The sequence below is a fragment of the Pseudopipra pipra genome, chromosome 10 (assembly GCF_036250125.1).
Source record: "Pseudopipra pipra isolate bDixPip1 chromosome 10, bDixPip1.hap1, whole genome shotgun sequence".
NCBI classification, from domain to species: Eukaryota; Metazoa; Chordata; class Aves; order Passeriformes; family Pipridae; genus Pseudopipra; species Pseudopipra pipra.
Genome location: NC_087558.1, coordinates 22,327,721 through 22,344,062, shown reverse-complemented (window position 1 = coordinate 22,344,062; position 16,342 = coordinate 22,327,721). Strand labels below are relative to the sequence as shown.

The following is a 16,342-nucleotide window of genomic DNA, read 5'->3' as shown; positions in this document are numbered from 1 at the left end:
TCTTCAGCCAATTGCCTGGTGAGTTCATAACTGAAAATGTTTAAGGCTGTGTTAAAGATTTTATTTAAAAATATTAAAAAACATCTGAGATAATTTGCTTGTCTTCTCCACCTGCTTCAGAGGATTAAGCCCCATTGATCATACTTTATTGCTGCCTTGCTGCTTCAGCTGATGAGCTTGAGAGCTGCTGCTGGCTTGTCAAAAATGCTTTTTATTTGCAGAGAATATCTTCTCTCTCACAGACTGAGTTTGTGTCAAGGCCAGCCCTTGAAATTCTCTAGGGATTAGCAGTGGGGACACCCCCTCCACAAAACCTGCTGGATTATCTTCTGTTTTGACTGAATACAAACAGGTGAAGAGAAGACTTCACATGAGATGGAAAGATTGAAGTGGACATTTGTTGAAGATGATGGGAAGTTTTAAGGAATGTCTTTGAGCAGCAGGCCCTAAGGGAGTTTTGCAACTCCTGCTGACTGTTGTGGTTCCCATTTGAAAAGTGACAGAGGATCTCCAACTTCCAAATCTGGACTCTGCCTGTTCTTGCATTTTGTAGGACTTGTGTTCCTTCAGTTTTCCTGCTTTCTGCTGCTACTTGTTCTGTGCCCAGGAATGAAAATGCACAAGTGGTTTTCTCTTTGTTGTTGCTAGTGCCTTCTGGCTGCCTGGGTAAATTAAATAGTTAATCTAGAACTGCAAGTAAATGACTAGATTTGGAAAAATCTTAAAAAACAACTATCACCCTTGTCCTCACTTCAGGACAAGTTTTTTTCCAATGACAGGAAATCCAATATCAAGGCTTTCAGACGAGGAGAATAGATGAAGGTAAATGGGCTGGATAATTGTGAGAAAGGACACTTCTCAGTGGCTGTGACCTAAGTGACATCATCTGCCCCCAGGTGCCTTCCTGTAGGATTTCCACAAAGTGCTGCAGACAGACTTAAACACTTTATAGACCATTTGGATGAGAGAACTCTTTTGGTTGGGCTCTGTCAAGGTGGAGGGAGTCCATTGGCTTTTTTTGTTAGATAGGGGCACCTGTGGAATTCCAGTCTGCAGAGCCACACCTCCCTCAAAAAGCAGAGGAGTGAGCAAACTGCCATCCTTTGGTTTGGGTCTCCTGCAAAGTCAACAAGGGGAACAGTTTCCCTTTCCCAGAGTTTGAGCGCAGCCTCCCAGGGGAAGTTGATTCTTTCCTCTGGTGGCCTGGGAATTGTTAGGATTCTTCTGCTGCTGCTTGGTCCTGTGGTTCAGCTTCTTGTTTACCCATTTCTTGCTTCCCCCTTCTTCCCCAAGTGTTCCTCCAGCAAGCTTTTTCAGAAAAGACCCTTTAGAGTCAAAGAACTCCTTCAGACCTTACACTTGGTGGAGAAGAAAACAGTGGGTTCACATGTTAGAACAGACTCGTGAGGTTTGGAAACAAGTCTAGGAAGTATCTTGTGTTTGAAATGGGCCCAAATACTATTGATATTTGTGTAATAGCCCTATTATTTTACACTATTAGACTGCTGCTTGGAAAGAAATGCAAAGTCCCTGGAAGGTCTCCATGCTGGAAAAATGACTGCATTGCTGTCAACTCTGGGCCTGTGGCCTCCTGAGTCCATGAGCTGTTCAGTGGTGTCATCTTTGGAGAGGGAGATGTATCTATACCTTAAATGAGTTTTTTTTTAGGCCCTTTGAAGTTCAGCCTGACCTGTGGTCACCACTGACCCCTGGTTTTGAAGGGGGTGCTAAGAAAAACCAAGGTGATTGAAGAAAGCTGGCAGAATTGCCATGTCTGGACTTAACGAACTAAGAGGTGTTAAAACTGTACAAATGTGTGCACAGACATGGTCCTGGATGTTCAGAATGTAAATGTAGCCAAGCCTGTATGTGGATTTTGTTTCTAAAGAAAAGATTTTCTGTATCTCTTCCCAGAATCAGGGAATTTCAATTCTCATGGAATGCTGGCCTCGGGCCCCTTTGTCAGGACTGCAGAATAGTTACTGTTTGAAACTGTTACTTTCTAGCAGCAATCCCAGAAAATAGCATTTCTACGGTTTGGAGGGGAAGAGGTATTTTCAGGTCCTGATCTTTCAGTGTCAGGCAAACTTAGCCTTGTCTAAAAGTGGTTTCCTACTTGTACTGTCCTTCACCTTTTTTTCCCTTCTCCCACACATAAGTGCCAGCAGAGACCGAGGAAGGCCAGAATAATTATTGGTGTGCTCCTTTACTCAACAGTTTTATGACAACAAATACTGCAGCTTTTGTGTCTGTCTCCATGGCAGACACCTCCTCAGAGCCCAAGTTCAGGATTTAATGCTTTCCATCAGTTGTTCTCCCAGCCTAATTCCCAGGAAAATGCCTGAGTACTCAGTTCAAATGTGAGTTGTTCCTGTCTGTCACTCTCATAGGGCTTCTGAACTGACTAACCCGTGTTCTTTAGCACTTAGTCTGCAGTGCTGCTGCTCCCAGTTCTCCCAGTTGTAACTGCTGAGAGATGGAATTGGAAAAGAGAAGCATTCAGTGAACTGAACACGTGAGTAAGTAGCTGTGAGTCAGTGTTAGGCCTGTGGAGCACTGGAGAGATGCAGCGTTGCTGCTTGCTCATCCAGCCACCGAGGGGCCCTTTGCTCCTGGGATGTGTTTCCTCTCTCCCTTCAGCTGGTGGAGGGCAGAGCATGGAGCAGGAGGGTTCCATTCCAGCCAGCAGAGCAGGGCTGTCTGCCTGTCCCTTGTGTTACCTGTCAAAAACCTTCCCTGAGTCAAGTAAGTACTGATCTACTTATTGCTGAGAGTGCAATATTTAAAGTCTAATCCACTTTCAAGGTAGTTTCTCATTAGGAGCTTCAGTTATTCCTTTGCTCCAAAATGAATACAGAGTTTTAAAATCAAATCTTAATCCCAGCCACCCAAGACTTTTGACAAAAACACTAAATCATTCTTGTCACTTACCAAAAATGATTTTCTGACTTCCAGCTGATTGTTCTCTTGTCACACAGTCAATTCTTTGGAGCTGTAAGGTGGTACTGTCCTTTTTCCCAAGGCTTTCTCTAGGTAGGTGCACCTCAAAGAACCTTACGTAGTCAACTGTAACCTTTCCCTAAGTCATTTGTTAGGGGTTCTTTGGAGCACATTTTAAAGGGCCTGTAGAAGTGCTGATGGATTCCTTTCTCTGCCATCGTTTGAATCATCAGTTCTGCCCAGCATTCTGTCAGGTTGTCTGTGGAAGTGAAAACTAATAGAATTTATTGAGGTTTTAAATCATTTCTAGGGCTGTTGAACACACCAACATGGACACCTCTGAGATTTTATATTTCAGTTTATTGTTAAACATAATCAGATTCCTTCAGGCAGTATTCTTTTAGAGTTTGCAAAAAATAAGAAAAGTCTGCTGCTTTGCTACTAAAAAAGATGAGAAGGAAAATGCCTTTGGTGGCTCTGTCCCAGGCCCATTAATGAGGTGTTCAGTCCAGACCTCTTGGACCTCCTTATGAGGCCAAGGCGCAGTTTCCTGATGCCTTATTCTGTTCTTCCTGCACTGGGCACTGGGATCCTTGGCGTCGTGTACGCCACAGGGTTGGGATCTGTGCCCAGATGTTGGGGTTGGTGTGCTCAGGGGAAGGAGCCTCACCTGCCCTGCTGATAATTTTCAAGGTTTCCTTTGCCCTGGAGCCGAGAAAGAGGTGGAGAGCAGGGGCTCTCCCTGTGCTTCTCCTTGCTTTTGTCTTAAATAGGAGTCAGGGCCTGGTTGCATAATGAGGTGTCTCTTAATGAGGACTAACCCTCTCCACGAGGGTGGTAGATAACCTTGTTCCAGTCTTCTTCTGGCCCAGCTCTGAAGTGCATGCGAGTCAAGGCAAATATTTGCAGTCAGCAGAACTTGTTTAAAGGCTGTGCAGGCCCCTGTCTCTGAAGTGCCTGATCTAATGGAACCTGTACCTCTGATAGCACCTCTGCTGCTGTGTGTTTTTGTTAGAATTTAAGTTTGGGGTTTAAAAATGTTGTGTAGAAAGTAGCTTTACGATATATTGTGTTATTTGTTCCTAGGGTGCTGTAAGAGTCAAATCTGTCCAAAAATACTAAAAAAATATGTTCTTGATGTCCTGTTTCATGTGCAGATGCTGGATATTGGATAGTGATGTCAAACTCAGTGGGAATATAGTTTGATCTTTTTGTGAACAGTGGAGAATTTCAAGCTGCAGGTGAATGGGAAGTCAGAACACTTTGGATTTTGTTTTAAGGTCGCTTGGCACCCTCAGACAAAGACCTTTTAGAGCTGGTTTGTCTAAATGAGCAGTAGTTTTTCAGATGGTGGTCATAGGCTGGCTGATGTTCTAATGTGATAAAAATACTTCCACACAGGAATTTCTGGAAGACGTAGAATAAAGTTTGAATGTTGATGTTTTGTAAAGGTAAATGGAATGAACAGTTCAGTGAGGAGCTTACAAGACATCAATCTTGAGCAAAGTCATAAGATGGTTGAAGCAAGACTGGATGAAGATGTTGCTTTATATAATGCCTATTAACACATTTTTTGTGAAGCAGAAAGCTTTTGTCATCTCAAGAACAGTACTAAACTGAAGCAGTGTAATTCACTGTGTATGTTAAAAAGCTGTGAGTGTTGTTTGTGTAAGTGCCTTGATGTTTGGCTTCAGGGGCTGTGTGTTGATCCCACATTCTTGTATAAATGGCTGCAAAGACAGGATGTATTTATGTTTTGCTGAATGATTCATGGAGTGGTCTTAGGGGGAAAAACTGGAATAAATTTAGCTGACACAGACTGCAGATCTGACAGTGCTAATGCATTGGGTATGAGGTTTTTGGAGGAGTAACCAAGAGGAGAGGCCGTTCTGCAGCAACTTGAACATCCTTCAAGTCACTCCAAAAGTGTGCACGTGTGAACAACTTCAGATATTAAAACTCCCCAATATTGGATTTCGTTAAGTGAACGAGAGTCAGATTGGATGCAGGTTTTGTGGTGTGTATGGAACAACTCATGGAATATTAATGCAAGTGAGGATGTCTCAGCATTAGGATAAATTACTGGAGCTGTAAGCTGAGACTCCTTGTGTTATTCCCAGAGGAAAAGCTTTCTTTGCAGCTAAATTCCCTACTCATAACAGTGGATACTGCTCCACTTGGCTCTTCTAGGAAGCTGACAGTACTGCTGGTGGTGTCTGAACTGTTTCAGCAGCAGTTATCTGTGCTGTGCAGGTTCCTGAGGGAGCAGAGTTAGCCCAGGCCCTCGGATCCAACCTCTGGAGATGTGGAATGGCCTTGTCGCTTCCTGAAGGGAGACTGTGACATCTCACTGCAGGATAGATTTCTTTGACTAAGAGTCATAAAAATCACTCATATTTTTGAGTCCTTGTGTGTAAGAATCCATAACTATTTTATTTGTCACTTCAGATGTTGTCATACAGAAATTATTCTGAGTACTTTTGAAATTATACTTCATTCTTGTTTTGGAAAATTCTGTGGCCAGTGATTGCTTCCTGTTATGTCTGAAAAGTAATGCCAAAAAACCTTAAAAAGAGCAATTTTTTGAAAAAAAGTGTGTTACCCTATCTTGTTTGAGCTATTCTCATCCATTAATTGAGTCCACAGTTTGGGATTGACTCTCACTGGGACTTGCAGTGCCTTCAGAGCTCAACCTCTGTGCCTGGGGCAGCTTTTTATTCCATGTCCTGTCAGCCTGCAGTAAATCAGACACCTCAGGAGTGCCTCCATCATCTGTCCTTCCATGGTAGAGTTCCTGGGTCTTCAGTGGACTGGAAGACAAGAATCTTCCAGGCAGAAAAAGATGTAATCAGAATTGTGGTAATTCCAGCAAATAGCGTTTTCATCGCTTTTGCAAGGGAACTAATAATAAATATTCAGATAATCAAGGCTGAATTAAAGCTCTATTGATTCATATACTTTGATAAAAGGTGTCTTAAGCTTCATCAAACTGTTACCCTGAGCTTTGTCTCCACTACCTGCTGTGGGGTTTGAGGAAGTGCTGACTTTCATCTCCTTCCCAGGTGTCTTAACTTCAGAGGCTTTTGTGACAATTTGGAAGTGGGCTGGAGTGTCAGAGAGGAAATTCCTGTTATTTTTAACTGAATGAGGTCCGTGTTCAGGCTGGATTGGTGAGGTCTAAGTCACACATGTCTGTTTTACACTGTGGAACTCTGGTGCTCCTCCCCCAACTCAATCATCCTCAAAACCAGGAAAATCTGCACTGTTTACCTCCCTTGCACTGTAGTTACCTCTTGTTCAGCAGCTGCTTTCCTTTTCTGCTTTATACAATCTGTGGTTTTCCCAGGTGAGTCTGATCAGTGGCTCAGAGTGCATCACTGGAGTTCATTGAAGTGTCTCTGGATGGATTTGCTGACCTTCCTCCTTTGGGTATGACTGCCTGGATACATTCCTGACATCTGAGAAAGAGGCTTTAATCAGTTCATTGTCCTTAGAAGGGCAGGGACAAATGGAGGAACAGGTACTCTGTATAAATGTTAGAGAAAATTATCTTAAGGAGCCTTGTAGACATTTGAAAAAAGTCCAAATATTGCATTTTAAAACCTCGGATTAATGTTCTTGAAGATGTTGTGAGATCTTTCCATTGCTTTATTTCCTGTCCTGTCTCATTGTGATGAGCTTCACTGCAGGATCATGGGTTGCAGAGAGCCAACAGGAACAGGAGCCCCTTTTTGCTGTTCCACAGTATCTGTTCTGTGCCTTTGGCTTCTCCAGAAGCTCTTGGGCTCTATGAAAGTGAGTCATGGTTCAGAGCAGAGCCCAGTATTTCTGCAGGATGAGAAGTCAGAGAGGTGGCTGATAGGGGATAAGGCTGGAGATCAGGGATCCAGGTTATGCAGGGACAGCCTGTTCTTAAAATGTGGGCTATGGACAAGTACCTTAGTCATGTTTTTGAAATTTCCAAAATCCAAATTACCCCCTGCAAGTATTTGCCATTTTTCTACCTTTTCATCCTGTTGATATTAATATATGGGAGGAATGAATTCCATCTTTGCTGGATTTGTCTGGGCTAGACCCTTGGAACAGCACACCAGTCCAGGATATTCCTTGGGACAGTAGAAGGATGTGATCTTTGTCTTTAGTGATTGACAGTAGTTTATTAATGCACAGTTTCATCTTCAGTGGTTATATGGATTCTGCTGACTTGAAACTTTTTGTAGTTTCATAGTTTGTCATGTAACTACTTAATTTTCAATGTTACTTGGTGTCAGTTCTGTCTTTTAAAGACAGAAATAGAAAATATTATAATACGGTTGTCTAGCTCTGTGGAAAACGTAGTCTGAAACACACACTTATTTTAAAGATGTAGAAAAGGATATTATTAATATTTCAGAAACTTATTGCATATAAAGTCTGAACTTAAATTTTGATCTTCACTAATTATAAAGCTTAGTTAAGGCTTTCTATTTTAAGCACATAGAAAGACTGTAGATTATAGTTGGTGTGGTTAATTTTCACTCTTTAGCAGCAGCATTGCTGTAACATCTGTTCCCAGTGTGGAGTGTTAAAGGGAAAGAAAATAGCAATTACTTTCCTTGGAAGAGAACAACCTCCAGAATTTGGGGTGCTTTTGAATTTGGTAAAAATCCTTTGGGGGGGAAAAGAAAAAGGTCTTTTTAGGACATGATATTGAGGGTCTGGAGCATGTGCAGGGAAGGGAACGGAGCTGGGAAGGGGCTGGAGCAGCAGGAGGGGCTGAGGGAGCTGGGGGGGCTCAGCCTGGAGAAAAGGAGGCTCAGGGGGGACCTTCTGGATCTGCAACCCCCTGACAGGAGGGGGGAGTTGGGGGGGGGTCGGGCTCTGCTCCCAGGGAACAAGGGACAGGAGGAGAGGGAACAGCCTCAGGCTGTGCCAGGGGAGGGTCAGGTTGGGTGTGAGGGAGAATTCCATCATGGAAAAGGGTTGTTCAGCCCTGGCACAGCTGCTCAGGGCAGTGGTGGAGCCCCCATCCCTGGAGGGATTTAACAGCCACGTGGATGTGGCACTTGGGGACAGTGGTGGCCTTGGCAGTGCTGGGGGAATGGTTGGGCTCGATCTTAGAGGGCTTTTCCAGCCTCAGTGATTCTGTGATTCTGTGACTGAACATTTCTGGGTATAAGGAGCAGAGTTTTCATCCCAGTCCTTAGTAATCAGAGAAGGCCACTGGTGTGATCTGTACAGGGAAGATGCACCTCAGAGCAGGTTTTCAGGACTTCCTAGTGAAAATGGAAGGAAATAGTCTTGAATTTCCAAATTTACCTCTAGGTTATTGAAAGCTATTTAAAAAAGGTGATGGCTACTGACATTTTTAAATTACTGATTGGATCAATATTTACCAACTCATACAACAGAGGAGTCAGTCAGAGTTAGAACAGTAGATGAGATTGTACTTTCCATATGGGAGCTCAGTGTCCAGACAAAACTTCCCATCTTTTCCAGGATGAATTTTAGCTGGGATCACTCAGTGCATTTGTGTCTTCCTGTGTGTCCTCACCTGATGTACAAGGCAGGGAACAAACCCAGGTGTCTGTGGAGCAGCAACAGCAGTGCAAGGTTATCCACTCCCTCTGGGATTGCAAGTGGAGCGCTGGTTTTCCTTTGTGATGATTCTGCAAAACAATGATTATGTATTTTGCTTCTTTTGTACTCCCTCAGAAACAGCACTGATCTTCACCTTGGCCATGGCACAGCTGATACTTCAAATAATACAGCACCAGAACTTGGAGCTTTAGAAACATGTAATTTAATTGCCTGCAGTATCAGTTTTGTTCCTTTCCCAGAGGCTGGTAATGTAGGTGTGGTTAATTTTGGGTTTGCACAAATGTGTGAGAGATGCTTGTGTGGAACAACTGATCCTCTGAGCCTTTTTGGCATCCCTTGCCCTGTCAGTATTGCAGGACCCTCAGTGAGAGGAAGAGCAGCAGATCAGCCCCACTGACCCAGTGCTGGTCTGGGCCAAAGTGCCTCAGGACTATTAACTGGGCACTGTGGGAACTGGGAAGAATGGATACAAATTAAAGGATAATATGTTTGCTCTATCAAAATGGTGTCAATCAGGAATAGATCTATACAAGAAATTAGGAGAGGTTTCTAAATATCAGGAATAAATGGCCTTTCAGGTAAACCAGACAACCTGGGACAAAGAACCTGGATGCCTTTGATAAGTTTGTGGAAGGAGCAGGTTAAAGAAAACAGCAATGATTCAGGAAATCTCTGCTGTCCTGAATTTATGCCAGTCTGATCCATTGAATCCAAAGGAAGTTGAAAGGAGGAAAGATACCTGTGCTTTTGGGGTTTCTTGCATCACACACATTAATTTTCTGCCACATTTCAACTGTTTTGTTTGTACTCAGGAAGAAATGCTATTTAATCTTTTTGGTATGTGCCTGTATTTTGGAGATCTTCCCTCCATGGGATTGGCCCCATCCCAGTGGCACACGTGACCCCAGCACTCCCTGGCTGCTGGCAAACCTGCCTTGGGAGCAAAGCAGGTTCCTCACTGATCCACAGGCAGAAAACTTTTCATCCAAATAAATTGTTAGGGAATTCCGGGGAGTTCCTTTGCTGTTCCTCTCCAAGAGCTTGGTAAATCATCTGCTGCCTGGGATAGCCTGGATTTTATGGAGTGAATGTGCAACTTATAGGTAGGGAAGAGACCTTTGATCTCAGCTTTCTCCTGGGACAGGCTGAGCTATGTTGGCCTTTTCCTGTAGGTTTGAAGTGTAGGGGACTCCAAGAAGCACTTTGTGCCTTAGTAAGTGGGAAACACTTGGAGTGTGTGCTGGAGATCCTCTTGTGTGTCACTGTCTCTGTGGGGCTGCTTGCACTTCCCTGGCTGCCCATTCCACACCCATGTTCCTACATTGCACTTGGCTACTGTGCTTCTGGTTATTTTTCCCTTGCCTTGGATTGGGAATTCGGGTTTTGGGGCATTTTTGTTCAGGGATCTGTTTACCTGAGTACCTACTTCTGTCCTGCCCAGTCTCCTTGTTGCTCCTTGGGAAGGTGTCAGTACATTTTAGGAGAGACCTTTTCAAACCAGACACAGCAGTGTGTTACCAAATGGGCAATGTTTCTGTCTGAGCTCAGTGACTCCAGGGAAGTGACTGTCTGTGTCACAGGTACAGAGGAATTGTGTCTCAGTTACAGCTCATCTTACCTGTTCATTTTGCTGATGTATATTGTGGGAGCCTTTAGTTATTAAACTGTTTTCATCCTAAGCTGATGTGAGCCCCAGTGATTATCTCCTGTGCTGATGGGAGGCAGGAATCTGGTTGCTCTCTGGGCTCTTTGCATGACTGCACTGTGGTGATCTCTGCTGTGGTTCAAGTACTTCTGATGTAACCTGTAGCACATTCAAAGGGACTCCTGGGTGTCTTGGTACTGTAGGAAGAATCCTAATTGATGGGGACATAGTTGGCAAAGATGTGCTTTAGGCTCCAAGTGAGTCTCTTCAGCTGCAGTTCAGCTGCCTTCCTGCACATTAAACATTCCTGGGCTTTCTTCGTGTTCTTATGTGATCATTCCTCAGTGTTCCAAACTCAGAGTACTCTCATCCCCCCTGCTTGTGCTTGAGGAGGGAGTTATTTTGCAGTTGTGACCCAGAAAAATCATTGCTAAAGATACCAAGCATGGTGTCAGCAGAAATTGTGTCCCTGGGTGTCAGGGGAGTGCATGAGGTTCCCTTTCCACTGACATCATGCTGCAGCCTCGTTTCCTTTAATTGAAATTTGGGATCTCCCTGGTATCCTGACAGGCCTCATCCTGGATATCAGGACTGTGACACTGCCTTTTTGAGAAAAAGCACTGTGGTGTCTTTCTGCCATAACACCCAGTGAAACCTGTGTGGGAACAAGTGTCAAAAGGTTCATATCAATGAAGTGTTCATCTACCCTTATTTAGTCTTGGTATTTTTATTAAGGACTTCATAGCAGGATTCAGATTAATTTTTTTTTTATTTATAATTTCTCTTTATCTGAATTTTTCTCTACAAATCACTCTGTTTGCAGGTTGCTGTACTTACTTCAGCAGGAGAGCTCGAGCACGGAGCTGAGGACGGAGTGCGCCGTGGTCCTGGGCAGCCTTGCCATGGGCACAGAGAACAATGTCAAATCCCTCCTAGACTGCCATATTATCCCAGCCTTACTGCAAGGTACTGCTCCTGCATGCTCCATGTCAGTAGATGTTCCTACAGGACTGAAATAAGCAAAGATAATGGAGCTGAGTGGTCACTTTTGCCTGTCCTTGCAGGATTGCTGTCCCCAGATTTGAAGTTTATCGAAGCTTGCCTGCGATGCCTCCGGACCATCTTCATCAGTCCCGTGACTCCAGAGGATCTGCTGTACACAGTAAGTTGTAAGCAGATTATTATGTCCTTTTAAAACCTATAGAGGTGGTGGCAGTGAAGAATCTTGTTGTGTGCAGTAGTAACAAGGGCGTGTTTGACCGACAGCAGCAGCATTTCTCACCTACATTGAAGGTATCTGGCTCCCTTGTCATTTATAGCCATGTTTGATATGAGATGGTTGACAGCACACTGATAAGAACAAAATTAACATTTTCAGGCCTCTGTGCAATCTTAAGGAAGAAAAGCTGTCTCTAAATGGTGTTTACACTACCACATCTATACTGGCAACATTACTTTCTTAATTTTGTCTGACACAGTCCTGTCACTCCAGAGGGAAGCATGCTTACTTAGTTTTTGTACTTCCAGTGGAAGAGCTTCACCTCCAAAATGTCACTGCTCTTAGTTATTCTGTGTGTGATTGGTGTTTAACTGACAGGAGGGTGGGAAATGTCCCTGCACCGTTGCTATGCCGAGATCAGCTGGGAGTGTGTGACAGTGGGGCTGTTGGTGCTGCCCCTCTTGGGGTGACTGGGCAGAGCCCTCTCTGAAGGCACTGCTGTCCCCTGGCCTTGCTCAAACTCAGGCACTGCCTCTTTTTTGGAAGGAGGAGAAGGAGGCACAGCTGGCCTCTGATTTCATCCCTTCTCTACAATCAGGTGTCTGTAATTGGTAAAACCAATTCCTGTGCTGTAATGTCTGTTTTGTTCTCTCTTCCTTTTCCAATGATTTCCTACATTTTCATTCCAGAAGTAGGTATGTAAACCTGCAGTTTTCTACAGACTCAGTCTTACCACACATCTATCCTGAGCTTCATCTGCTAGTTGGTCTGCCTCCTGAAGTCTTCCTGCAGTTCTTCACACCTTGTATTTGATGTGTGTAGGTAACAGCCAGTTTTGTCCTCCACTGTTCACTGCTTTTTTCCCAGTTGTTTTTTGGCTGTTCAGCAAGGAAACAAACCTCAGCACACACTGTGTGTGTGACCACTGAAGGCACCTCTCCTGAGTGATCCAAGAGCTTCCTCTCTGTGTGTCTGTTCCTTCCTTTGGCTCCACTCCATGCTCCCAGATTCCCCCAAATCAGCCTCTCTGAGTTGGTAATTGCTGAGGCATCTGCTTCCTGTTCTCAGCCTCTGGTCAGGGCTAAAGATGACTGTGTCCCTTAACATCCATCCCTCTTCCCAGGGATCAGTGCTCAGCAGAGACTGTTAATGGCTCCCTACTTGGAGGAGAGATTTGATATCTTGGAGAGAAAGGAAAGGGAAGAGTATGGACAGAAATGGGAAAGAACAGCATTAACATAGAAATTACCACTGATGTTGTGGGAACAGTGTGCCCAAGGTCCTGGGGTCTGTGTTTCATCCCTTGCCTTCTCTGCTGCACAGCAGTGACACCAGAACTGCTACCCCAGTCCTTCAGGCCAGTGTGATGTCCTGGAATTAATCATAACTACAGGAAATGAGCATCTGGTGAGAAGTCCTTGCTCCTTAGTTCCAACTGTAATACCCATCTTCCCATCTTCCATTCCAGTTGGACACCTGGAAGTTAATTATTTTATGACTGTGCTGAAGGTCCTATTTCTAAAAATCTGCTTTTTTTCTAGCCATGATTTGAAAAGTAGTGAATGCAGATCCTTTGAAAAGGAGAGGTGTTTTTCCTGTCTCCTGGAAGGTGCAGCCACAGCCCACACTGCTGCAGGCTGTGTTTCACAAGGCAGCAGTTGAGACATTGGCTTTGCAATTAAAGGAGTAATTATGGGCCTAATCAGCACTTCATGACAGACACTCTGCTTTGCCACACTGAGAATAATAGGAAGAATTTAAAGTTCCCATTTGGCCTCTCTGCTCCCTCTTTGTTCCAAACCCAGCAGCTCCAGGGAGACTGTCACCGTTTCCACGCAGCTTCACATCTTCAAGTTCCCTCATTCTGCCTTTGTCAGGTTTATTTTGAAAGGTAGGAGACTAAGTTTGTCAATGGCTTTTCATTCCTGCCCAGCAGTTCTGGAGAAAACTTCTGAAAGGTTGGATCCTGAGTGTATCCAAGATGGACACTATCCCAGAATTTCTGTGTGGTTTCACTGCACGGAGGACACTCTCTCTCAAACCTTGGCCAGGACTGTTTCCAAGACAAGGAGTTCTGAGTTAGCTCCACATCTCCAGGGGTGTTACAGTCACTCCAGAGGTTTTAGAGGAGCTCTCAGTTAAAATACAAGAATAATACAAGTTCTTCAGAGAGTGCTGCTTAAAGCATTTCTCTGTGTTTGTAACAGGTCCACATCATCCACTGGGACCTGGATATTTCTCCCAGCAGAAATGCTGTGTGTCAGATCTACACCTTTGCTCTTGAACCCTTCCTTATGGACAGGAGCTTGAAGGATAAAATAGTGTCAGTTTTGTGTAATTAATTGTGTTCAGTTCTTCAGATAAAATAGTTCTTCGGAGGTGGAAACATTTGGGCTGTTTCCTGTAGGAACTTGGGATGTGTCCTGGGAAAATGTGCAGCCCCACCCATAGGTGTGTTGAGCTGGATGAACCCTGAGCTCTCAGAACGAGCAGGGGTTTAGTGCTGATGCTGAGATGTGACAGCAGGTTGTATCCAGACCTGCTGTGCCAGGTGAACACATCCTATGGAGAATTCCTGCACAGGAGGGGATCAGGCTTTGGAGCTGAGAGGGATTGAGTGACCATCCTGCCCATGGAATGTGGAGTAACGTGGAGTCCAGGGGTGAGAGAACTGTTGAGGTGAAGATGATTGAGTTCTGAGGTGATCCTGGGAGGTGTTGTGTCCGTGGGAAGCAGCCAGCTCACCACAGCTGGGTGTGCTTTGACTTGCTGCACAGATTGAAGCACTGAGGCACATCCAGTTGGAGTGATATCCTGTCACTACCACTCTTACTATTCCATTTAAAACGAAAAGAATGGATTTCGTGTCAGAAAACACTTCTAGCCCATGTTTCCTCACAGATGTTCTCAGTTGTGATCCCATTTCCCTTCCTCAGCGGACCCAGGTACAATTTTAGTGGGCAGTTGCTGTCTCTGCTGCTGTGCTGGCCTGGCAGGAGGAGGCCCCTTCCCTGCTGGGAATGAGTCTGTCCTTCCAGGGAGTTTGGAGAGTGCAGGCAGTGCAGCAGGACGAGCCTGTGCTGCTCAGACCATGAGGAATCAGTCTGAGCAATGTCCCCATCTCCAGCTTAGGTGAGTGGTGATGCCAAGTGAGAGGCATTCCTTGCTCCTTCCTGGGCAGCTGGCATGGAAAACCTGATGTCACCTGGAGAAAGGGAGCAGGAACAATTGAGAGCATCAGGCTGTGTTACAGTGATTAACACCCAGGTGTTTAATGAGCAGTGATCCCACACTGCTCAGGGATTGCTGCCACCAAAGGAGGAATCTGGGTCAGCTCCTAATGCTTCCCTCCTTCCTTCCTCCTGCTCTTTGTGGTGGCTGAGCTGAATGTTCTCCAGGCTGAACTGCTTCCTGAAAATGAGACCTGCAAAATAATCAATTCTAGCTCATGGAGCTTGAATATGAGTTATTTGGGTGGATAGGAGCGTTTCAGTTTGCTGGCTTGGAAAAAAGAAGAGCAATCCTCTACTAGGAAGAAATGTTTGAGGAATAGATCTTACAAATTTTGTTTTAGTGTTAAAAAGGAATATGAAGAAATTAAGTATTGAGATCCAAGCAGGTAATTGCAGCTATTAATTCCCTCTGAGTTCTGTTTGGATGATTTTGTTACAATACATGTGATGTAGAGATTTTTGTCATAAGTTGCCTGGAACTACTTTTGTTAGCAGACAGTATTTTAATGGATTTGTGAATCTCAGTGTTTTAACTGTCAATGATGAGTGTAGACACAATCTCACTCACTAGGGTTGCAGGCATGTCCTTTGTACTTAGGTATTAATATGAATAAAAGTGGAATTATGTAGCCTCATATTGACACAGAATCACAATTCATATTTAGTTGAAGTCAGTAATGTCCACGCATCCCTTTACTCTTTCTAAATTCTTTTCTGATAGACATACTGATATAGTTATAGAAGTTGGATGTATTTTAGCAAAATCAAGGAGCAAAATTAACAGTTTTCTCACAAGCACTCTTGCAGCTTTGCAAGAGCTTAACTGAATAATTATTGTATTCAAAAAGGAAAGCAATGTATTTTTAGTAGTCTGGGAAACAAAAACTAGGATATGGGAAGGTATTTTCCAGTAGAAGCTGTGAAAGCATCAGAGATCTTCTCCACTTCTCTGCTTCAGCTGATTTTCAGGGGCTCCTGGCTTGCCTTCTTGCACTCTTTATATATTTCAGATACTTTCTTAGTTAATAAAGAGTAATCTAAATTTTTTTTCTTATGTATTTTGACTGAAATCTGATTTTCATAAGCAGTTCCACGGGTTCAGGTTTACAGATGAGATACAAAGCCTTTCTAACAGCTTAAGGGAAAGAGGGCAAGTCCTAAAGCCTTCTACAGGACCACTGCAGTCACCCTTGACCCAGTAAATAAATTAGTGCTACTCCTCTGGCTTTGCTTTTCTCCCCAAGAACCTCAGTGGATGTTGACACCTGTGAATTCCTATCTAGAATCTCCTGAAGGTTTACAGAAAAGGAAAAAATCTGTTTTAATGGGTCAAGTGTGTGGAACCACAGAGGAATCCTGAGCATGGTGTCAGTTTGTTTGACTTTGTCTCAAACAAGGAGACACTTGGGAAGTTTTGGGGACCTGCTGTGCTTTGTGAGATGGTTTCTTGAGAGCAAGGTTGGCCTGTTGACTGCTTCTGTTTGCTTTCTTGTGGAAATTGCTGCTCTGCTTGGCTTGTGCCCAGTCCCCACTGATTTCACAGCCCCCTGCAGGGTCACCTCTGCCAGAGAAGGTCAGGACACACTTCCTTGTGGCCCTGACCATCACTGCTGTTACAGGATGCTTGTGGATTTGGTGGCCACCAAAGCAGTCCCTTGCTGGCCTTTGGGTTGTGGAGTTGGCAGGAAATGCTGTGTGTGTCAGTGTGCCATGGGAAAAGGAGCT

The 16,342-nt window shown here is 44.3% G+C and overlaps 1 protein-coding gene across 6 annotated transcripts in view; it reads left to right on the top strand.

The window, feature by feature from the left end:
* The window catches only part of ARMC8 (armadillo repeat containing 8), a 63,216-nt gene that overhangs the window by 14,897 nt on the left and 31,977 nt on the right, over nt 1-16,342 (top strand). For all 6 annotated transcript variants that reach the window (XM_064666680.1, XM_064666682.1, XM_064666677.1 and 3 more), the window contains 2 exons: nt 10,989-11,131; nt 11,230-11,327. In XM_064666680.1, coding sequence (XP_064522750.1) covers nt 10,989-11,131; nt 11,230-11,327 — 241 coding nt within the window. The remainder of the gene's footprint in view (nt 1-10,988; nt 11,132-11,229; nt 11,328-16,342) is intronic.